Below are 25,248 nucleotides of genomic sequence, written 5' to 3' on the forward strand. Positions count from 1 at the left end.
ATTAAAAACTACAGCATGAACAACTCAGACTTTCTGTTATGATTATTTAATAGGTACAATCTACCTTATCATATTTCTTTAAACACATCAGAAAAATATGCAGCAAACAAACAGCAATGCCAATGCATGCAAGTTAATGAATGTTGAAAACAAAATAAAATGAATAGTCTAACCAACTAATCAAACAAAACGTATGTTTACAATGGCTTCTACTACATGCACATGTATAGAATCACTGACAACATCTGTAGACTTAGGTACACTATCTTGTATTATAAGTGTATCAAAATGTGTTATGTACGCTTTCATTGACGGATTTTTCATATTTCTTTGTTTCCCGAATTTCCCCAAAGATTTGCCCAAATCTGGGTGGGGGGGCAAAGGTTATGACTGGCCCCCCTTGGTGCCGCCACTGATCCGTAGGTGGTGGATGTTTGGCTCTTAATGGGTTAATGCTGAAAGTGAACTTTGCATCATTTTTGCTCCATCAGTCTGTAAACTCCAAGGCCCCCTGGTGGTCCTCCTGATACTTTTAAATACCCATCACGTATCTAAAGTGGTCCTTGACCCCTTTTCTACCCCACCCAAACCCCAAACCCCGGGTTGTGAACAATAAACAGCCGGTGAAGTTCCAGTGAGTGTGTGCTGGTATTTGTGCCAGACTGCAGCTCAGACCGAACCCCCTCCGCGCAGCAGATTAGCGGACCCAACCATTGCCGCAGTTCAGCTTCCTCCACTTGTCACATGAGTGTGTTCCATCTGCACATCTCCTCCCAGCTCAGTGCGTCTCCTTCCTTATAGCTCGCGGGTGCATCGGACAGTACCGGCCTGCACGCGCTGCCTCGGTGCGGCTCTGGGTGGGATAAGCCGAACTGCACCGACCCCCACCTCCACCCCCATCCCCATCCCCATCCCCTCCCCTTTGTGCGTCTGGCAGCATCACCCACTGCCTGCAATGGCGTTGGAGCGGCTCTAGTCTGTCCAAGCGTTTCTCGTGGCGATTCCGTCCCGGACTATTTGACGAGCGTGGGGGGATGAGATGTGTTATTGTCGAGAGGTTCTGCAACGACTACATCCATTTTTTATTTTTATTTTTTCCAGGGGATTGTGTGTTTTTACAGTGTCTATAAAAACCACGCGTCAAACGAAGCCATGAATGTAAGTGTGTGACTCTTTTGTTTTTGTAACATTGAATCAACACCGATGTGGTTTGTGGTCAACAGTTAACTTCATCTGCTCATCATGGTTTCACAAAAGGTCAGTGTGTTTGCATTTGTGGCCATGTTTGTAACGGTGGAAAATGGAAATAAATCCATCTTTATTAGTGTCAGAAGAGGGGAAACCTTAGCTGTCATGTTGTGTGCGCGGTGAGGCTGATGTGCGGCTCTATGCCTGTTTGTCTCAACCTTAAAGCTTCTATTTCATCTCTCATCTTCCACCTCCTCCAACTTTATTTCCCGCTGTGGGATGTCCTCAAGCAGCACAGGACCGTCTAAAGTTGAAATGGATGGTACACATATAAATATATATATAGGTGCTATCACGGCAGCATGGTGAATAATGAATATTGAACCGGGACATTTAGGTTTGAGCCAGTGCTGATGCTGTTGCTGCTGCAGCTGATGCATCCATAGGCTACCATCCAGACTGTTTGTTTCAGCACAACTTAGATTAATGGATTCTCTGTGTCCCAGATGAAATTTTTCATCTCGGCTTTATTGTGTCAGATTTCATCTCCCTCTTTGTGGAATGTATTTCTAAATAGGATTAAACATTAACGTCTGTACATATGGAATATTTAACTACTGTACTGTGGCCTGTTATCCTGCCTTGACTCTGTCTCTTCATAATGGATGGGTTCTTTATAAATTGCTGTTCTTACATGACATGTTTTGTCTGTGGGTGGTATCAAAACACCTCTTTTGGTGTATTAGTATTATCATTAATCTCTCTTTGGTCTTAAGCAATGATATAGAGCTGACATTTAATAGGAACCACCGTAATGTTTTTGATAGTTTAGAAAGCCAGGGGATGTGGTACTGTACAGGTCACAGCTTACTATAGAAAACAGAGGGAGGGGAGAGAGCAAAGGAGAAAAAAAAGAAATGAAAGAAGGAGAGACCGGGAGAGCCAACATTTTCTAAAGCATAGTCATAAAGCCAGTCATTCATCTCTACACTGATGTCTACAGTAAGTATTGATTTGAGAAGGTGAACAGCATGGCAAGCTGAATAGACAACATCATCAGTGTGCTCTTAGTGTGCAATAGGCTTTTACAATGAATTCTGTTGGCTTTAACATGCCCACATCAGCATCTTTACTTCATGTGACATTCCTACTGGAAAAAAATATGATTAGGAAGTCATACTTTAATAGTGGCGTTCAGTGTTTTAAGAGTTTTGTATCTCCAGCCCACACAGTAATGCAGTGTTATGAAATGTTTCACGCTTCATAACATCTTTCTTAATCTCTGCAGGTGCTGATGGGTCTGAAGGAACTCTAACATCAGCTGGATCAGATCAGGCAGCGCAGCAGTAGGTCGAGCAGACTCCCGACTGCCACGTTCTAATGAGGCCACGGACATGCTGACATCCCCTCTGAATCCAAAGAGATCATCATGCTGAAGACGGAGGCCTCGGGGGAGAGGACCAGCCTCCGGAGTGCCTCCCCCCACCGGAATGCCTACCGGGCTGAGTTTCAGGCGCTTAAGCGGGCCTTTGACCAGCCTCGGATCGACGGAGATGCCAAGCCCAAAGACCTGGAACGGGTCAAGCAACCAAGGGGCCGCCAGTATGGCACCCACGTCAGCCGCATTAAGGACATGTTCATGCAGATGGGCTCTGAGAATCCAGCAACTAAGAACAGGGGTCGTGATGATGCTTCTCCACAGAAGATGGTCAAGCCCACTAACTTCATCAACAAGGCTGATGGATCGGTCATAAAACTCCAGCACTCCTCATCGGCTGAAAGGGTTGGAAACGCTGGAGCAAAGTTCTCTGAAACCAGGAAGTTATTCGAACAGCAGTCACGTGACCAGTCTCAGTCACCGGTCTTTCCCTATGGACGTGATAAAAGGGGCTCCCATGAGCACCTCGATGATTGGCGGGGTGCAAGGTCCAATCGAGGTAGTACTGACTCCTTGGACTCGCTTTGCTCCAGAACGGAGGCTTCCTCGCCAACAGTTAGTCAACTCAGTGCAGTATTTGAAAACGCTGACCACCAGAACCAAGGTGTGCCCTACAAAGGAGTCAGCAGACGCGCCTTGTACTCGCCGGATGGATTCCAACGCCACGGAGGTGATCTCAGTGAGGACGATTCTCGACACTCTCCTGTTCGCGGGGGCTACCGGAGCAGGACATCGGGAAAGTTCCCCGCATCCTCATCCTCAGAGGACCTCCTGAGCCCCAGTCCTGGTGCTGACACCTCGGAGGTAAAACCAGCTCCACCAGAGGTCCAAGCCAAAGACAAACCAGACAATGTTGGCGAGACTCTAAGCCGAAATAAACAACATCTTTCTGGGGCCGCCACCAATGGAGGCCAGGTCAACGGTTCCTGTGAAGAGGAGGAGAAAAAACATATTGAGGATCTAGGAGTGTCCAAAGTTTCAAAACCCACAGATGATGCTGTGATTACCGACAAAGATTCTGAAGTTGCCACCCCTGAGCCTCTGCCAACTCCGAGCACACCAGCAGGGGAAACCCAGCAGGACAGGGATGTATCAAAAGAAGACAAACCCTCTAAATTTCCTAAAGAATCGGTGGAAGAACCAGATGAGGAATACACTGGGAATGAGCGTGTGATTTTTAATGCAGACGGGGACGCCTGTTATCAGGGTTGGGGTGAAAGCTGCACAGATCCCGAGGATGACCTCTACGGCGATGACGACGAGGATATTGTCTATGACCCGGGCTCTGATCTGACAGAGATTCCCGGTCTCCCAGAAGAAAGTAAAGAGGACATCCCACCAAAGAGGAAGATTTGCTTCAGCACTGCTCCAATTACGGTAAGTTGGGCGCCGTTACAAAAGTGCCATGAAAGCCTAAAATGTGTAAACACACTGAACACAATTCAACATAAAAGCCCTCATGCAGCTCTTATCAAAAGTAGGTTAAAACAACAGAGAGATAATACTGTATTCCGAGCTTCCTTTTTACAGGCTTATATTTATAGTAATGGTTGTAGTTAGCTTTATTGTTTTCACTTGCATTTTTATGAGGTCACATGATTACAATACAATAATCGACTTCATAAACACTTATCCTCGTAAGACCTTTAGTAACTCGCTTCCTGTAGGTCACAAATGATATTTTTCACCTTTAGAAACAGTAAATAAAATAAAATGGTACATGTTTTTTGTCTCTCTGGTGGCAGCAGTCGAAGGTACTTTGTGATGCAGAGTCTGAGGGTCAAAGCGTTGCCCTCTGGGAAATTGACGTGTTCATGAACAGAACATCTGTGCATGTGTTAGTCATGCTGGTTCTGCACCCACACACAGTTTTCACACAGATACTGTTTGTTTTTCTGAAGCCAAGTCCTTCTCTGCCTTTTGAATCAGGATTCTATTTATTTAACTAATTGTTGGGGACGTTTTTGTACTTTATGATCCCATAATCGCTGTAAATTGGTCAAATAGTCTGTACAACACACAGCGGACCTTCTGTTTGCGTAATCTTGTTGTGTTCCTTATGTTCAGTGATGTTCGGCTTAATGGGTAGAGATTACACGCATTTTGGCTGTCCATCCCACACAGTATTCACACCACTTGTTTGAAAATTATTTTACCAGGTTCTACTACCTCCTCTAAGTATTCACTGTATCACCTGCCTTCACAGTGAGTCGGACACAATGAAGCCAGTGTTGTTTTGCGGATTGGGAAGATGGATTTGGAAGATTACAGGAAATATTTTTCCGTCTTTACACTGAAGCACTCAGAATCAATAAGCTTAACATTTGTGGTAGTAAACAACACGCTTAACTCTTTATAGGGAACTCACTGAAATACTCTGAAATTCAAAATTTCAACCCTAGAGTGTTATTGGACATCGTCATCTACCTCCTTGTTGGTTGGCGTGACAACAGTCTCCCTCCTCTTGCCATAAAACATGCAAGCAGACACTTGCTAAAAAGTAAACACATGCAATAAAACAGCTTTTATATGGTCATAAACTGACTAAAATCACTCATATTCACTATTTACAGCTTCAGAATTTCTATAAAATCTTTATGAATTACTCTATAGCAGTGTTTTCAACCGGTGGGGTCAGGACCCCACGTGGGGTCGCCTGGAATTCAAATGGGGTCACCTGAAATTTGTAGTAATTAATAAAAAAAAACAAAAACAAAACCCTTGCTAATAAGAAAAATATGCTGAGTTAAGAGAGACAATCCCAATCCATAAAAGACATGAAAAACTGTGAAGCACTGTGGTTCTGTTTATTTTTCAAATGTTCATTGTGGTCGTTTTCAGATGCTGTAGCTCTTTCATAATTCATAGTTTGAGTTCTTGTTTGTTCAGTATTAATTGTCAGCCTTGTAAATCCAAGCTGGACTGACTGTACATATCCTGACCAGGAAAAATAAAATTCTCACTTTGTGCAGTAATCTACACTTGGCTTTTCTGCCTCCGTCCATAACAATATACTTTACATAGACTAAACGTCATCTAAAATTAACGTTTATTTGCAACATAGTACAGCAAACTATTACATGATCAAAAACAAATTAATTTTAGCTAAAAAGTCTCAGTTTTGAATGTCTGGGGTCGCCACAAATTTGTGATGTTAAAATGGGGTCGCGAGCCAAAAAAGGTTGGGAACCACTGCTCTATAATGTTATAAAAACCAACATGCTTCTTGACCCTACCTCAGGCATGGGATTGGCTCCATATTTAATGTTTGCAGAAATGACCAAAAATAGTTATTTGCTCGACATTGGCTTATGATGGTTTCTATTTGATTTGCATCAGTGTAGTTTTGTTTTGTCTGTATTTTTGGCGTGCAGACATACCGTAAGCGATGTGTGTAACCAATTACAACATAACATCTATGAGGGGAGCAGAAGAAGAGAGACGGAGGTGCATGTACATGGAAGATCTGAAGCTAACACAAACATTCCACAAGTAGAGAATCAGTCCCATTAACATGCAGTAACGAACCAGAACAATTAGCCCAGTTATTCTGGGGGAAAAAAACGTGACACTGGCTCACTAATTACCCTGCCTCTATCTGTTTCCTTTCGCTGCTTTCTCTTTTGCGCTCTCCCAGGACTCTCTGCACGTGCACACATAAATGCAAGCGTGTTTTTAAAAGGATACGAAGATTTAAAAAGTAGAAAATTTAATTACTATCAAGGTGTCAAGCAGGTAGATTATCTGCTTAAATATAGTGTTTTAATGTGGTGTATATCTATTTCTGCTACTACCCTCAACTAATACCATTTCACATTACGTTTATACATTTGATATACAGAAATAGGACAGATTTTGTATATTTTACTTTCATTATACAGTGAATGCTAGCAATTTGGGTCAAACAGGCAGGGAATATGCTGCTCTGTTGTCTGTCCTTTCAGGCCGTCTGTTCTTTGAAAAGGGCCGACGCTCGTTCATCATATGGAATATTCAAGTGAGGCCCCCCCCCCCTTTTCACAGACGCACACGCACAATTAGACATGCACCCTCCTACTTCGACAGCATACGCCCCCTCCTCAGCACATGAGGAACAAACAGGGTTCTGTCTTTTGTTCATCAATGTAGTGAAAGAGACAAAGCTATTTTCTCAGTCCGTGGCCTCGCACGAGTCCAGCTTGACCCCCCTGTGGGAGGAGATTGTAGAAAAAAAAAAAAAAACTGCTACTGCTGCTTGCTTTTTAATCTTATACTTAACGTTGCCTCTTCTTCATGTAATGTTTCTTAGTCTCTGCCCCGTTAAAGCGGATAAATCATTTTAACATCTGAGCTTTGAAACCTTAACGAATTCGCAGATCATCGCGGCACTCACTGGAAGAAGAGGATGCATAAGCAGCTTTTAGCAGCATTTTGTAAACAGACTGGACCGACTTTATCTCCAAAAAGAATAACAGATGAACCAGATGAACACCGGATAATATATCATCTATGCAAATATTGTGTTGACCTCTATGTTGTCAAGTTTCTAAATCCACAGATCAATACAAGGCTTGCATTACTTTTATTCGTAATTACTTCCATGTCCTTTGGCTGAGCTGTAGAATCCTGACCCAGTGAGAAGCGAAGGCTACGTGTTGCCGACGGCAAAACAGCCTGGCCTCCTGAAGGCACTGACCTACAGAAAGGAATCAGACTGCACGTTCATTCAACCAACCGAACTGGGCTCATCTTTGACATTAGTAGTAGTAGACTGACGTGGCACTACATTTACACTGCTCTACATTCTTTCTTATACTGCACTGGAAACGCTTTGTTGTCAAAGTGTGATGTCCTGTGCAGCTGATATGACATTGGGTTTATAATGTTAGATCTAAAGGTGGTGTTCAGTTCCCCTGACAGGTTCTCTCTTGAGTTTCTAGAATATTTTACTTCTCATCTCTGAAGTCCTTGATCTCCTTCTTTGGGAACCGCATAGATCCCCAAACCTTTTTAACCATCTCACACTTGTTGCCGGATTCTCATCGTGTTGCGTGTTTGCTTTTGCTTCCTCTTTACCCAAGTGCACCCCAGGACTTTGACAGTCGAAGTGTTCTCCCTCACCATGCAACCTGTCATGTCAGCCTCCTCATTTCTCTCCTCTCATATTCTACGCGACCGGCATTTATGTCCTCTTTTTAATAATACTTTGGCGCCTGTAGAGCAACGGCATTTTCATTAGTCAAGACATGGTGATATCTTGGTGGAATTAAGCAGATGTGACGAGTTGGAGCACCCATTAAACGGCCACTGAAGTGGCTCTGTAATCAGCCTCTCCACCACTCTGCACGTCGTCTGCTACCAGATCAAAGGGGCTGGCGTTTCGTCCATTAGATTCAGCTCCTGCACCGTTAGTGGAATGCTGAATGAATGGATCTGTGCTCCAAGCTATAATCAATATGACATATCATTAACCTCGTAGCATAATTGCCTAAGTCATACACTATTTGGACAAAAGTATTAGGTCACGTTGAATTCAGGTGTTTCTTTTCTAACAGGGGTCTAGGATACAAAACAATAATGACAAATGTTATTATCTAGTTTTATATTGTGATAAGTATCATATTGATTATCAATATTGTTTATATGTCAAATCATCATGAACAGGACATCTTACAGCTATAGCCATGATGTGTCCCAATATTTTTGTCCATATAGTTTATAAACATCCATCTGCATAAAATGAAACAGCAGTGCTGGAGAGTAAAGTTGTGCTGATTTCACGATTTGGCCAAAAATATGACTTGGGAAATTCTGTTACAAGGCTAACGATGTCATTAGCCTCATAGCATAATTGCCTAAGTCATAGACTATGTGGACAAAGGTATCGGAACATGTTGAATTTTCTAACGGGTCTGGGATACAAAACAATAATACAAAACAAAAAAACATCATAATATAGTTTTATATTGTGATAAATATATTGATTATTAATATTGATGTTTATATCTCAAATCAGCATGAACAGGACATCTTACATCTGTAGTCATTATGTGTCCCAATATTTTTGTCCATATAGTTTATAAACATCAATATTTCCTTAAAGTTTAATGGGAGATTTTTCTTCCTAAGTGAGATGTGAAGAAAGTAGATGGTTAGTTGTGGTAGAAAATTATTATTTACAGTCGGAGCATGAAAAATATTCTAGAAATTTAGAGGTAGAACATTTAAAATCATAGTTATGGATAAAAAAATCAGTGTTTAGAGAAATTAACTAAAAACCATCACTGAGGTATTTGGAAGCAAAGATAACCATTTAACCATTTAAATCAAACTAACCAGTGCAATGATATTTATCACAATATAAAGCTACATTACGACGTTTGTCATTATTGTTTTGTATCCCAGACCCCTGTTAGAAAACAAACACCTGAATTCAACGTGTCCCAATACTTTTGTCCATTTGTGTATGACCTATACAATTATGCTATTAGGCTAATGATATGTATGTCACTCCTCTTCTTTGTGAATACACTTTTACTTGTAAGATTTTGAGCGCTTTTTATGAATTTGTTTTACTAGATGTTTATGCCAGTTTGTTTTGTTGCGACATGTGTAACACTGTTCTGCTCATTCTTTTTCTGATGTATATACTTGGATCTGTCTCCCGTATTTCTTAAAGAAAAAGAAATTGTTTTCCAAGATACTGGGTTGCAGATTCATGCGCTCCATCTTCATGCTTGCCGATTACATGCAAACTTATATTCTACATTTTCTCTGTGATCTTTTTGCGTCTCAGGCTTCAGTACATCAAACCAATTCACAGACTCATCTTGTACTTTACTGGAGCATGAAAGAACATAAAGACAAAACCGCTGATGCTTAACAAACAGACCGAATACATTGTACCATTCCACACTTAAGTCAGGTAGAAAGATGATTATTTCTCTTGTAAATGTTGGAACCCACTTGACTGCTCTCAGCATTTTCTACAATACATGACATTTAAATCAACAACGTTATCCAAATGTATTTAGAGTAAACATCTGTGTGATCTAAAAGTACTGTCATCTGGAACATCTTCTCGTACAGTTCAGTGCTTCCTAAGCTCAAATGAGATGGCCTCCAGCCAGAAACTTTGCTTTCTGACCATGTTTTCTGATAGAAAAGATTACTCTACTTTAAGTCAGTCTGTCTTTCTGGCTCATGATAAACAGTCTAACAGTGTTGACATAGATTTTGGCAATGTCATTTCTAAAAGTATTTAGGTCTTCACTTCTACAGCTTAGCCTCCTTCTGAACACTGTAGTGTTACGGATGTGCTTTTTTTTTTTTTCATTTTTTCAATCAAAAAATCTTCTCTGTAGACATATAAGTCCTCTCTTTTTCATTCATAAACAACAAGTGAGTTTATCAATATCTTTTTAAATATATCTGTGTTTACATTCATCAGCCCTTCATTCCTCTTGTTTGTGTCCCAAAAATTATCATGTTTTTCCTGCTTTGAGGTGAGTTAATGTTCTGTAGCTGTCAGCTTAATTTTGCTGTATGTACCTGGGCAGAGTGGGAGAGGGCTTTTCATTGCATCTCCGAAATAGCAGCTGTTAGTCCTGGAAAAACAACTGGACATTTTACAGCTTTTGTCTACCATCTAGACTCCAACTGAAAGCACAAACAAGGATAATGCCTTACATGAATGATGGATGGATGGATGGATACATGATAGATAGATAGATAGATAGATAGATAGATAGATAGATAGATAGATAGATAGATAGATAGATAGATAGATAGATAGATAGATAGATAGATAGATAGATAGATAGATAGATAGATAGATAGATAGATAGATAGATAGATAGATAGATAGATACTTTATTAATCCTGAGGGAAATTCAAGTATTCAGCAGCTTTGCATACAGCACCAGAAGACAAAAAACAGACAGACCAAAAGAAAACAGGTGTGTTAGCAACCAGAAGAACGCTATTTGGAGAAGCTAGTGATAGCAGGGCTGGCTACCGACCCATACCTTCTCCCTCCTGATGTGTTTATGGATCTAGCAAAATCCTCCAGTCTACCGGAGTTTAATGCACATGATCTGTACTGTTCTGTTCTAAATGAAGTGTCCCCATACACAGGTGGTGATCTAAAAGCATATAAAAGTCTGGATGATACCAGTTCTTAGTCTCAGGTTAGATTACAGAGTCGCTGTACTGCACTCACGGCAGAGGAATGGATCTCATAATGGTAAAGATACAGCTAATGTTAGCTAGCTAGCTGTGTATGTTTTTAACATGTTTCCCCCAACATGCCATCAAACCTCAAATAGACTGTAACCAAAAGCAGCTATAGTTAACTAACATTGTGTAATAATGTTAGTAGCTGTCATAAGTATCCTACAGTATTAGCTCTGTTGTTGAAGTGTCTGCCTTTCTACTATTTACACACAGTCATATGTACAGTTCCACCACTAGAACAGATGGAACAGCATAATGACAATAACAGTAGGACATATAAGTAGTGTAACTAGTACAAAGGTAGCCACTACAACAACAGAGCTAATACTGAAGGCTACTTATGACAGCCGCTGGAACACAGTGGCTCATAGTAGTTTACCCAGTCTACCACCTAGCTAGCATTTGGTGGAGCTAATATGCTATGGACACAAACAGAGCCTGTTCTATCTGTAATATCAGGTCCATCAGATCCAGGTTCTGTCTGGAACCAGCTGAAACCATGGGTGTCTGTGAAGAAGGATGGAACCGTTGTGTGCAACCACTGTACGTGTAAAGCAGGGTTAAAAAAATTAACATAAACAAGAACGTTCAGATCAAATTCGATATTAACCGGTTTGCCATCCAGTGTGCAGTCCGGCACTTCCACCATCCGTCATGGCACTCGTTTGCAGCGTGAACAGAGCATCACGTAACATGCAAAGGTTCTATATATACTCTAAAAAAACTTGCTAAAGAACTTCCTCTTAAAAAGCTTCCTGTACAATACAGGTATATCAAACCAAATGTTTTTCAGTTTTTTTAAAACAGATTTCAATGCAAATTCTCATGTGTGTTTTTTAAAATGTATTCAAACAATGAGTGAAAAAACTTGTCTTAAATCCTGGAGTTTGTTCCCTCCTTCCCTTCCTCTATCAGGTTCAACTACTCCCCAGTCAGGTGTTGCATATGTGCTTATTTTTGCGTGCATGTAGCTTAGTCACTCCATTATTTATGCAGTGGTGTTTTTGTTTGCTTGTATCTGTGGCACCTGATCCTCCCCAGGGGATGCATATTTAATGATTCAGGAAAGGTGAGATGTTCCTTGTGGTTTTTGAGGATAGCCTGCCACCACACAGTGGACTAAGCCCTGAACCGTCGTCCAAGCCCCACTTACCCAGTCTGGCCCCATGCTAATGATATCGTCAGTGTGCTGCCAGATATTATTGCAGTAAAAACTGCGCAGGACACAGTGCTCCACTGACATAATGTTGCCAGTGTTTGCAAAGCCAGAGCTGAGGAAGGCTTGAACTACTGCACTGTCACCATGTCCTTGTTTATAGTGAGTCAGGAACAGGAGTAAGGTGAACTGTCTGAAATGGAACATATTTATGCAAATTCATGTCACTCTCTACACTCATTTCCGTCCCTGTCTGATATCAAGAGATTCCAGAAACTCTCCACTGCTATGGCTTCATCACATTTGCAGATATGTTGTTGTGCAGTGTAGAAAAATGAACATGCATAGTGGCTAGAAACTCTGCCAAGTCATTGTTGCAGCCTAATGAATTACATAGTATATCCACGTGGGCATGGACTGTAACAAGTAGCATACTGTTGTTGTGTTACTTCTGATCCCAGCATCCCACTCACTATATTTAACCAAGAAGTGGCATAAAGCAGGGCATTGTCTGCAGCCTTTCAGTTGCAGTTGTGTACTATTCTCTGCCCCCTGTTTAAAGCTGGCCTCTCTCTCCCCTGCTCTTTGTGTCTCTCGTCCACTCGTTGGCCCCTGGTTGGGTTTGTCGGGGAGAGTCATTGCACCCAGTTGTATTGTGCTGTAAGCAGTGGACTAAACAGCATTCTTGAGGCACAAAAACAAGCCTGATACAAGAGCAGCCATTGAAACACAAGCGAGTTTGCTCATTATATCTTTTTTTCAAACATTTTCACATGCATGAACAGTGTGTGTCTACTTCTTATGTGGAAGCAACCGACTCAGTTAAAAAAAGAATTGCTGACTTGTGGCATTCTTCCAGTCTGTCAAAATCAGAGTTACTTCCCCAGAGTGAGAATGATGTATAGTGTGTCAAGAGGACAGCAGGACTGGGCTTGGAACGGCTGCAAATTCATTTTCATTTTCACTTATTTTTATACAAAACTGTATGACTAATGTAAAGTAGTTCATGGGTTTGACCACTCGAGAGCATTTGGCAAACTATCACATAACTGACTTTAAGGATTTTTTTTAAACATTTGGTTTGGTTTTCACTTCTTCTTTTATTGATTATTTACTTTGAGTCATCCAAGTCTATTTATTACTTTAGCTTAGATGTTCAGTGTAACATGAACATAACACAAGGTAGATGATCAAACATTAGCTTTTTCCTGCCTTTAAAAATCCACTGATGGGTAAGAGATGTGAATCTTTAGTTCAGTTTCATTACATCTCATCTGATATTAATTTAAAGGCAATGGCTACTGCCACAGTACTGTGGCACAAAATATGAGTTTGTCTATTGCCGCTGAGCCAATCAGATGATCCAAATTCTGCACTCTGAACATTGTCCCAGTGGCTGATTTATATTCATCAAAAACCTGGGCAAATTCATCATGAGGCAAAACAGTCGCCATGTTTCATGTTGTTTGCCTCCATGCTGAAACTGAAAGTGTGAATAGGTGCACAAACCGGCTTCTGGTAACTAGTACCCTAGCCTTTTCGTGTAACCAGATAGGCACTTGTCATGTGTGATGCTTATTGCCACAGTTCTGTGTCAGCAGGGGGACAGGTTACAGGGGACCAGTCTACACAGTTTACAGCGATGGTTCTGATTGGCTCTGTGGTAATAGACAAATGAGAAAGTTAGTACCACAGTACTGTGGCAATAGCCACTTCGTAATTTAAATGCACAATGAATCTGAATGAATGGCATTATCAGTTTTCTCTGTTACTGCAGGTAAAAACTTTTTTCTCAAGCTCTGTCATGTTACAGCAAAAAGGTCATGGGTTTAATCCTAGCCTTGATCAGTCTGTTTTTCTGTGTGGTTTGCATGTTCTCCCCATGTCTGTGTGAATACTGCTTCCTCCCACTGTCCAAATACATACAATCAACTGGTCAGTATGAACCAATGATTCTCCAAAAGTGGGTCACAAACCCATTTTCATTGGATCATGGGCCTTTGTCTGGGCAAAAATTAATGTTAATAAACCAAACCTCTGCATTATTACCCCAGCCCCCAAAGAGGAAGCAAGGGGTTTTGTTTTTAGTTCAGTTTGTTTTTTTGTTTGGTAGTTGACACTTTAGCAACAAAACTATTGGTTGAATTCATACTAAATTGGGTTTATAGGTTGCCAGTGACCCAGAATAGATGTCATTACATTTTGGGAAAAGTAGGTCAAAGTTCAAATTTTTTCTGAATTTTTAAAATCTTTTTTTTTTCTCTCATTTACTTATAATGGCCAAGGTTTGTTTATGTTGTCTATGTCTATGATGACATCAGCTGGATCGATGCCAAAATAAGCTACAATACATGCAAGGGGCGGGGTTTGTTGTGCCTGGCACCACTTGTTTTTTATGGAGCTGAGCAACATCCATTCACACTCCCCAACAGTAGGTGGCAGTAATGCGTTGTAATGCTAATTAGCACCAGACACTTCACAGCATAAAGGAAGACTAAAGTTTCTATTCAAATCATGACAAAACTCAGGTGTGACAACAACTACATCAGATGTAGTTTTACCTACATTGGACAAAAACTTCAGTGTTTTTGATTCTTGAAAAGGGACTGAATTCACTTTTAATTTTTTAACTGAGTGCAGTTTTTGGTTTTGGTCAAAATGTACCTAATTTATTGTTAAAGGGGTTATTTCCATATTTATCATCACCACCTGCTGGTCAGTTTGGTGTATCATTAAACTTATCTTCTGTGTTGGCATACTGTGATATTCTGTATTATCTCAGGTTCAAAACACACCATCTTTTCATGAAATAAATTTGATGAGTTTAACTTTTATTTATTTGGGTTGTCATTGAGGTGTGATAGTGGGTCCTGAAGTTAGACCAGTTGAGAACCACTGTTATAAACCTCCTGCTGGTGTGAATGTGAAAACGTCCAGGTTTTACCCCACCTTTGCCTGCTGGTACCTGGGATAAGCTCCTGCATCTCCACAACCATCTCAAGGATTAAGTGTTTAGAAAAATGAATGAACGAATGTAATTACTCTGATAAATCTACTACAAAAGTCTATAATACACACAAGTGCATCTATTCAGCACTCTTATCTGTGTGGCTCTTCTCACTGTGTAAACAAAACATAAATCTTTCTGGAGTACATCACAAGTAGAAATGTGAATTTTGTCTTTCATTTTGATTCCCAGATCGCTGTGCATCTTTGAATTAAGAGATATCTACAACTTTATTAATAGACGACCTCGAGTCTCAGTCTGTTCCTGCAAGACGTGGATTAATCATAACCGTCTAGTCCCTCCACCGTGTAGACACTTTCCTCAGCACCTGTCAGCTCTAAGGCACGGTGTGTGTGTGTGCGTGTGTGTGTGTGTATGTGTGTGAGTGGGTGGCCACAGGTAGAAGTAATGGAATGTAAATGTGCTGAGTTGTTGCAGCAGATCAGACAGTGTACTGTGTGTGTGTGGCCAAGTGTAGTTAATCCACTGCAGGGTTTTTTGGTCTCATGCCACAGCAGTAGGAACATTTCTCCTGGGTTTTCCATCCTCTTATTGCCCTGGGCACCGTCCACTGTCTGGAAGGCGCAGGGCAGGCGACAGCACTGGCACCAACCAACCAAAGGCCCAGTTTAATACCATCAGAGGCGCATGGACGGGCATGGGCACAGTGCCGTGACATCTAAAGCAGAGCCTCAAACAACCCTGGAGCAAATTACCCCTAGTCTTAACCCACTCCTCAACTTTTCTTTTTTTTCCCCCCTCATTTTTTCTTTTCTGTATTTCTCTCTTATTTCACTCTTCAGTAGTCTCTCTGTCGGCTGCTGCTGTAACTCATGAATCATATGAGTCACTGTCTGTGTCGCTCGCTCGCTCTCTCTCTCTCTCTCTCTCTCTCTCTCTCTCTCTCTCTCTCTCTCTCTGTGGATATTTCCCATCTACTGTAAACGCAATGCTTCCTTTTCATATACCATTCCTCCATTTTCTCATCATTTAAAGGGTCCTGCATCTCTGCCTCTTTATTTATATCCCCTCTTTTGTCCACTCTTTTGTCCACCTTCTTCCTCTCCCATGTCACTGCCCCCTCTTCTTCCTCCTCCTCCTCCTCTACATCCCCGTCAAACATTTTTTTTTTTTTTTTTTTTACCTTTTCATCTCTGCTTTACCCTAAGGTACCCTCCCTTCCTCTTTTGTCCCCTGCGGAATAGCCGGTCCTTGGCTAATCCCTGCTTCCTTCGTCCCGGAGAGGAGCTGTCCATTTGGCTCGCTAGCTTTACAGACAGACAGACAGACAGACGGGTAGACAGACAGGCAGACAGAGGTGGCATACAGCAAATGGGCCAATGAGATGGATATTGATTTAAGACACCACCTTGGCATAGATGTGTACCTGCATGAAAACAGGCTGTGAACATTTGACTGAGAGCAAAGTTGCATGTCTCATTAAGCATCCACAAAAATCTCATAAAAATTGCCAAAAAAATACCCCAAAAAATGAAATATTCTGCTTCTTTGACCAATTTTTAATACTCTGTAGACAGATAGATTGATACCTTGTTTGATAGTAATATTATTTATAATGTAAGTTACTATGAAACGCCCAGTTTCTATTTTCTATTGTTTATTTGCTACAAAATAGGTAATTTGACACTACAATGATTTATTTTGACCCAACAAATATATAAATCTACAGTTATTGGTACAAAAAGCTTAGTTTTCAACCAACTGTCACCATAGGCAATAGAATTGGTTTAGTCTTGTCAAATTCCACTTCACAAATTGAAGCTTTTAATTTTTATTTTATCAATATCTGTACATTTATATGTTTGTTAAATATAAATATTCATACTGTTTAGATACCTAGGTTTTTTATGCATATAAAACATAGGAACATGCATGTATCTCTCAAAAATAATAAACTTTTGACTTCACCGTCAGTATCTCTCTGTATTGGTGAAATAAAAACCTCATATAACTTAGTATAGTTTGATAATAAACTAATACGTCAGTCATAATCTATAGGTTTACATTACATTGTATGTGCATATTTAAATACACTGTGGGCGACACGGTGGTGCAGTGGTTAGCACTCGTGCCTCACAGCAAGAAGGTCCTAGGTTCGATTCCAACACCAGTTGACGGGGGGTGGGACCTTTCTGTGTGGAGTTTGCATGTTCTCCCCGTGTCTGCGTGGGTTCTCTCTGGCTTCCTCCCACAATCCAAAAACATGCACTAATAGGTTAATTGGTTAATCTAAATTGCCCATAGGTGTGAATGTGAAAGTGATTGTTTGTCTCTATATGTTCAGCCCTGCGATGAACTGGCGACTTGTCCAGGGTGTTCCCCGCCTTCGCCCCTATGTAGCTGGGATAGGCTCCAAGCAATCCCCGTGACCCTAGTGAGGATAAAGCAAGTTCAGAAAATGAATGAATGAATAAATACGCTGTAGGTAGATTTTTACCGAGCCATGTCGCTCTATTCTTAGTTAACAGCAAATTGCTAACAGTAGTCAATTAGGATAAGACAATAAACAGGGATTTTTTTTCATGATTTGTGTATATATAATAATAGTAATAATAATATTTATATATATTTGGATTAAAATGCATTCCTAATATGCTCTTTATTATTATGTACGAGGACCCTAAATTATACAGTCAGAAGCCTATTATGGATTTACGTTTCCAGGGGCTTATACCCACTGCCTACATCCATCGCCTGCATACATTTATGTCCATTATCAGTTGTCTGTACTCTCAGTGCTGATAAACACCATCACAGCAAGAAAAAGAGGCTCAGCTCTGTTGAATTCAGTGGCTGAGTGCATCCACATTAATGCATCAACCACTGCATCATCAATGCATCACAATGTATTACAGATCATTCAAGGTAAACTTTCTCTACACTCGTATAGAGAGGGACCCCCGAGCAGAAGTCCTGTCGACACTGTTCAGGTTTGAACACTGGTAATAAAATGTGGATCTGATTGTTTGGCATCAGGGGCATCAGTCATCATATTGTGCGGAAGAAAGATATTATCAGCAGAGGAAGAGGAGAGATATCTGTACACTGTGGAGAATGAGAAGAGAAAAAAATAAGAGACTGGAAATCGCTGTCAGACAGTACAGTTTGTGCTGCAGGTGGCTGGTTGTATTTTATAAATGAACTTTGTGTTTATCTGTTGATTGCTGGATTTCTCGATCAGGATTTGAGTTAAGTGTTCCTGAATTCCTGACAGTGGTGGATCATCAATAGAGGGCGTTAGGGCACCACCCCATCTGTCTGACACGAAGAAGAAGACGATAGGAATCACAAAAAACTATTTTACAAAAACATTAATGTTTAAATAAATGAGCTGAACATGATAGAGCCAATGAGTACTGTGTCTAATCTGCATTTGAGTGTAGTTTAAAAATGTTTTTGGTCATTTATTGAGGAGTCAGCTGATGTGTTTTCTTTATGGGGCACAAGGCTCTCCCTTTACCACATAGACTCTGGTTATAAATGGTGCGTGCGCAATGGACCCCCCCCCCAATACAAAAGATAGGAGAGCCTCGGGGCCAGTGTTGTTGTACTCAAGTTGGTCTCGAAACTATTTTCTACTTTCTCTGTCATGTCGGACTTGACCCTTCAAGGACTCGGTCTCGACTCGGTCTTGGACCACAGTGGGAGGAGAAGGACTCTTAATTTCATAGCGAGTCCTTGAGACCAACAGATGTTTTTTTAATGTTCATGTTAACAAAAAGTCCAATTATCCATCATTACAAATAAATTTAAATTATAAAAACAAACATATGGAAACTTGATGGGCATTATTTGAAAAGTACATCCCATGGTGCAATGCTAAGACTCTATGTTCAGTGAGTGTCAGTGACTTCACTTCAGTTGCTGGTGCGATCACAGAACAGAGACAAGATGAGCGACCAGTCAAAACTGACTTGTTTTTATGGTCTCGGTCTCAACTTGGTCTCGACTCCTGAAAGACTCGGTTTTGACTCGGTCTTGCTTCCTCAAAGACTCGGTCTTGACTCTTTGTCAACATAGGCGCTCTCATCCCCACCACTACTCGGGGCACAGAAATTTGCGGCCAAGCACCACCCACAGAAGTAAACATCACATCCCAAAAAGAATCAAGACCTTCCTCAGAAATGCAGTCAGCGAATAGGTCTGTAGGTAATATTATTAAATTGTGTACATGCAGCTGGATTGCTCAGTGGGTTATGTGACTGGCTTTGATGCAGGAGACCAGGGTTTGAATCCCGGCACAAGTGGTAACTTCGATATCTATTAGCCCTTATGTTGACTTTTTTTAATATCATGTGATCTACCAGTGTCCCGTCGAGCCACCCTACCTGTCGAGTTGAGCTACCTAGCGCTACTGAGCATGCGCATGCCCCTAAGCGTTCTCACAGTTTAAATGCCCATCGATTTGTGCTCCCCCAGGCAGAAGTGAGTCATATTTTGTACATATATTTCTTTAATAGTGCCTTTGAGCAGTAAGCATGGAAGCAATTATGCGCATGAAAGATAGACGTAGAATATTGACTTGAGATGATAATAGCGTAAGGAAGTTCTCATTGTATGATATAGCGTTAAGTACGTGGACTGGTAGGTTACTTCAACGGAGCAGCTCAACTCGCAGAACACCAGCACTGCCCTCACCCCTGGTCTAAACACATTGTCCTTTCTATCAGTGAAAAGACACTTATCAGGGACATGTCTGAGTTTAACAATAGAGTCATGGAAAAATGTGTATGTTTGAAGGATAGACGGGTGAAATTTACATATAAGAAATACACAACTGAAAACACATACTGTGCATTTTTATTTTTAATGAAATTAATATTTTAATAGTGGTGCATGTGCTTTGGCGTATCCTACTGGTGATATGTAGTTATAGTGCATCCGAAAACTGACTTGCTTACTGCGCCCCACTGAAAAATTATTTCACCAGCCGCCACCGATTCCTGAATATGGCCTTGGTGTGTAAACTGTGTACAGAGATTTTAAAGGTATGCATTTGTTGAATATTAAATAAATGTCTTTACTTCTGGAGGCACAAGCTTTTTTCAGTCAAAGTAATTTCCAAAGCTCGGAAGAAAGTGCAGGCATTGTAGATGAATAAATTAACATGTAAATGCCTCGGTACAAGAGTGTTCCTTTTCAATCCCACAAGACCACCACCTGGCTAGACAGACCATTATACACCATTCTACTTTATTTTTTTTCACAGGTTGTCCTTGTGTGCTGCCTTTTCTGTAAAAGATGGAATAATAATCAGGCATAATGACCCACTAAAACCTGTAGGGTATTAAATATGCTCAAAAATAGGCATTTGTTGGATTGCTATGAAGATAATCACAGTTATTAAAACAGCTAAAGTTAGAATCATCTGAGGGATTAGTCTATTAGATTATGAAGGGTCAACATACTGATATGCATCATATTGTGTTTGATGGAGCTTTGAGGTTGGATTAAGTCTTTTATATTCCATAGTGTTTGTTTGCACTGTCATGTTTTGCATGGCGTTTGGCTCCTAATTCAATGACCTCGTGAAACATCAATGAGCCTAAACCATTCAGAAAGCTCCCTATATCTGAAAGTATCCACACAAAGTGGTCACATACATAGCTGAATGGAAGTTGAAATGCTGTATATCACAGGTCCGTGGGCCAAAACTGTCCCAACAAAGGGTCCAATCTGGCGTGTGGGATAAATTTGTGAAATGCAAAAATTACACTGAAGATATTAACAGTCATTGGTGTCAAAGTCACTATAGGTCAGGGGTCACATACGGACCAATTTGATTTCAAGTGGGTCAGACCAGTAAAATACTATCATAATGTGCTACAAATAATGACAACCCTAAATTTTTTAATATAATATAATATTTTGTGAAAATATTTACACTTACAGACCATCATTTGACAAAAAAATGTGAACAACCTGAACAAATATGAAAGACCTGAAGTGTCTTTTGAGAAGAAAGTACAATTTTAATAATATTTTGCCTGTTACTAAATGTTTTGTGTATTTCTAGATCCACTGTGATCTGTAAGTTGTAGTGAACATGTGTAAAGGATAAACTGAGGTATATTATTGTTAAAATTGTACATTTAAACAACAATTGTTTAAGACATTTCAGGGTGTTCATTGTCACATTTTTAAGGAAACTTTGTGGATGTAAACATTTTCATAATGTAATTTTAATTTTTTTACCATTATTATTTTACTGGTTCAACCCACTTGAGATCATATTGGGCTGAATGTGGCTCCTGAACTAAAATGAGTTGGACACCCCTGATCTGAAGGTTCAGGACAAATAGAAAGTGCAAGTGCAATTTTGACAATATTTTGTCTGTTACTAAATACTTTGTTTACAGTCACGGAAAAATTATTAGACCATCAAAAGTCAACAAAAACAATGTTTATGCAATTAAGTACTAACTCCTGTGTGTATCATGTGACTAAAACAGACAGAAAAGAAAACATGGAATGCATAAAAGCACTGTTTTTGTCAGTACAATGCCATAGATATTGATGTAAGAACTGAAGTGATTTTGGTTATTATCAAGAAAACATGGAAAATGGCTAGATATCAGCTCTGTAATTAAACTCTTAAGCTATTTTCGTTGTTATCATTATATTTGTCCAAACAAATGTACCTTCAGTTGTACCAGGCATTAAAATGAACAAGAAATTGAAGAAAACAAGGGTGGTCTAATAATTTTTTCTGTGACTGTATTTGTAAATCCACTGTGATCCGTACATGTAAATGATAAACTGAGCCATAATATTGTTAAACTTGCACTTATTTTTCTCAAGACATTTCAAGTTCATGTTTTTCACATTTTTAAGGAAACTTTGTTGATATACACATTTTCATAATTTAACTTTTACTGCAATTGGACTTTTTTCACTGTTATTATTTTACACATCCAGCCCACTTGGTCTGTATGTGGCCCCTGAACTAAACTGAGTTGGACACCTCTGCTGTATATAGTCATTGTTTTACTCATGTGGTCAGCAGCTCTGACTGTGTTCTAAGAGATGTGGTTGTCAGATGCATGTTTGAACCTGTACTGTGGCCACATTTCAACTCCCTATAGTAACTCAAGCTGCAGGCAGCAGTATCCTACCACGCTGCCAAGGTTAAACACAATAATGCATGATACTAGATCATCCCACCTTCTCTTTTTCGCCAATCTCTTCTCTCACACTTCAGGACAAAATCAAATTATCCTCGGAGAATGAAAAGATATGACTATCTGTCCAAGACAAGAAATGTATTTTTTTCCCCTTTTCTTTCTTGACTCCTATTAAAGCTTAAACCGATTGAAAAAGACATTAGTTGAATCACTTCTCAGTCTGCACCAGGTGACCTTTACATTTCAGCCACTTCCTTTACATCACTGTGTCTTTTATAGATATTTTTCCACACTGGTCTTGCTTTAGAGGTCATGATACTTGCTCTGCAGACTTAGCATGGCCAGGTGTTGGCGGGGTTATCTGCAAGTGTACGGTTTTTATTTAGGGCCAGATAACAATCAGGTGTCTTTATCTTATGTGTGAATGTGCTCTGTGTAACGGTGCAGCCTGTCTCTTTTAGTCTCTTTCTGCACACCTATTTCCCCTGTGCATGCCGTTTCATTTATCCTGTCACTCCCCCATCTCCATCTCTGTGACTCTCCTCCATGTTTTTTTTTTCTTCTATAGTTCATCTGTCACAGATTTCTGAATTCCTTTCTCTGCCCTTTTCTTATCTTTCTCCATCACTGCTTTTCTTAGCTCGCCTTCCCTCAAACAGACCCACCCTCATCTGTCCTCATCTTTTTTCATGACCTCCCCTCTTCCTCGGTTTCTCTCAAGTGACTGGCCACATGCTAATGTGTTTGTAGATAGTGCACAGTGTCTGAGAGTGCCATTAGACAGTGTACCGACTGCCAATGGTAGCGTCACGTCCAGGACATCCAGGACAGTGCAAGTGCTGCTGTTAGTATTTTTCAGCAGTGTGTGTGTGCGTGTCTCTAGTAGTGTTAATACATGTGCGTGTAGAGGGGTGGTGTTTGTTTGTGTATGTGTTTGCTAAGCTGTGGTTGACCTACTGATTGCTGTTTATGTTTATGACACTATACTGCACCACACTATACTATGTACATGTATGTGTGTGGATGTGTGCAGTGGCATGCATGTGTATGTGCATGCAAGTGTTAATAATGCAGGGCTGTTGATCACACTGAATGATTGATGAACGGGAGGTCATGACAGAGCTCACACAGGCACACAGAGAGAAAAGAATAAAAGCTAACACTAGCAGCATCACGCTATATCAGAGTGTTCAAGCTGTGTGTACAACCCGTACACTGTCTGTTGCTAGAACCCCATTTATATTCATTTACTGCAGCTGCTTGGATCTTTATCCTGTTTTAAGCTATTAGTTAAACTCATGCTGCAGCAGATATATAAATACAGCATGAAAATGTGTTGCTAAAACCTTAAATGGCATTTTCATACGTTTTTACATTCTGCACTGGTTTGATATTATTATCTGTATCCTTTACAGCTCCACCAATACTAAAGTATTGACAAATCATGCCTGCATTGCTTATTATATTTGTTATAACTTCTTAAAAGCTGAGCTCTTGTTCCATTTTTCACACATACAATAAACCAAGTGACTAACATACAGTAAATCTGACTTGAGGCTCTATTGTAGTCGATAGATGTGATGTGACATGACACCTTATTGATCTCGGCGCGACAATACCATTCCTCTTTCACCCCTTCACCAAAGAGGCAAGGGCACCCTGGAGCTGGTAAGCGTGTAAGTGTGTGACTTGTTCAGTGACTCAAAAGCAGAGTGAATGTGATAAAACTGTGGGAATGAGATGGAATCTGTGTCCTGTTGCAGTGTTTGACATCTTGTTTTCACTCATCTACTGTTGTTGTGCATGTGACCATTGTTATTGGGAATGTTATTGACGTCTTTAAATGAAATGTGTGATATGTTTCTTTAACATCTTGAAACTGCATCATCTCTCAGATGTCACTGGCTTGTCATATTTTGCTAATAGAAGATGGAGGTGTTTTAGTTTGACTAATTAACATACAGACAACCACAAACATACAGTCATGCAAACGCAATAATATGCATATACGTGATACCTACCCATAAACCCTTTTTGTAAAGCACCGCAGAGGCAGTTTTCTGCAGAATACCGCAATACAGACATGACAAAGCTGTGCACATTTGGTCAGCTCATGCGCTCACCCCCACCCCTCCACCTTCCCCACCCCTCCCCCTCCACTTCAGCGCAGGGAGCAGTTAAGAGCGCTTGGCCGGGGGATGAGATGGGAAGTGACGGCTGGCCCTTGCAGTTGAGGAGAAGTTCTTACACGAACCACACAGCTTAAAGGCAGAGAAAGGCGATACTCACCCCTCCTCACCACATTATGTTCCTCTGTAGAACAGTGTTTTGTTAAATAATGGGCTGATTTGCGGTTGTTGTCAAGGCTGTGTTATAGCGTTTTTCTTTCCCTAAGTGTTAATAGTGTTCCTGTTGAGATAATGTTGAAAGAAAAGGGTGCCCTTACCAGCAGTTTTAAACACAAACACCCCTATTTACTTTCATTTCCTTTCACAAATAGATAAACAAACTGCATTATTGGCCACAAACACAGAGAAACCGCTGGTATTGGTTTAAGATTTGAGTTGTTAGGTCATTTAACTTCCTCAATAAACATCTCAAATCATTTCTAACATGGCAGAAACATTTGCTTTAAAACGTTTTTTTTTTTTAATTTCCTTATATGAAAAAGACAGTATACTTTATGATCTGTGTTTGCTCTCCAGGTCTTCAACACCTACTCCAATGAGGACTATGATCGACGTAATGAAGAGGTGGATCCTGTGGCCTCCTCCGCAGAGTATGAGCTGGAGAAGAGGGTGGAGAAGCTGGAGCTCTTCCCTGTGGAGCTGGAGAAAGGTGGGAAGAAACACTGTAACATGTGGGTGGATCTTGTCAATTACCCATCATACCCCAGAGACCTCTCCCACACGAGGGATGTCACTTTTTTTTCTCTTAAATGAAAAGTAGGATGTTTCTATTTTTGTCATTTTTGCAAGGTATATGGACAAGATGAAGATATCCACTCTGATTACCACATGCACAACACTCTCCTCTGTCAGTACCATACAACGCACTGAAAACATTATTCTGTATTTTAAACCCCCCCCAAAAAAAGGAT

General features: G+C 40.4%; 1 protein-coding gene across 7 annotated transcripts in view; it reads left to right on the top strand.

The window, feature by feature from the left end:
• ppp1r9a (protein phosphatase 1, regulatory subunit 9A) overlaps positions 1 to 25,248 on the top strand; it is a 96,874-nt gene that overhangs the window by 6,064 nt on the left and 65,562 nt on the right. For 3 of the 7 annotated variants that reach the window (XM_030146811.1, XM_030146815.1, XM_030146814.1), the window contains exons 1-3: positions 915 to 1,158; positions 2,477 to 4,003; positions 24,854 to 24,986. In XM_030146811.1, coding sequence (XP_030002671.1) covers positions 2,618 to 4,003; positions 24,854 to 24,986 — 1,519 coding nt within the window. In that variant the 5' untranslated portion in view covers positions 915 to 1,158; positions 2,477 to 2,617. Of the gene's footprint in view, positions 1 to 912; positions 1,258 to 2,476; positions 4,004 to 24,853; positions 24,987 to 25,248 lie in introns of those variants that run through there. The other 4 variants (XM_030146816.1, XM_030146817.1, XM_030146812.1 and 1 more) reach the window with 4 other exon arrangements.

This window comes from Sphaeramia orbicularis, chromosome 11, assembly GCF_902148855.1.
Source record: "Sphaeramia orbicularis chromosome 11, fSphaOr1.1, whole genome shotgun sequence".
NCBI classification, from domain to species: Eukaryota; Metazoa; Chordata; class Actinopteri; order Kurtiformes; family Apogonidae; genus Sphaeramia; species Sphaeramia orbicularis.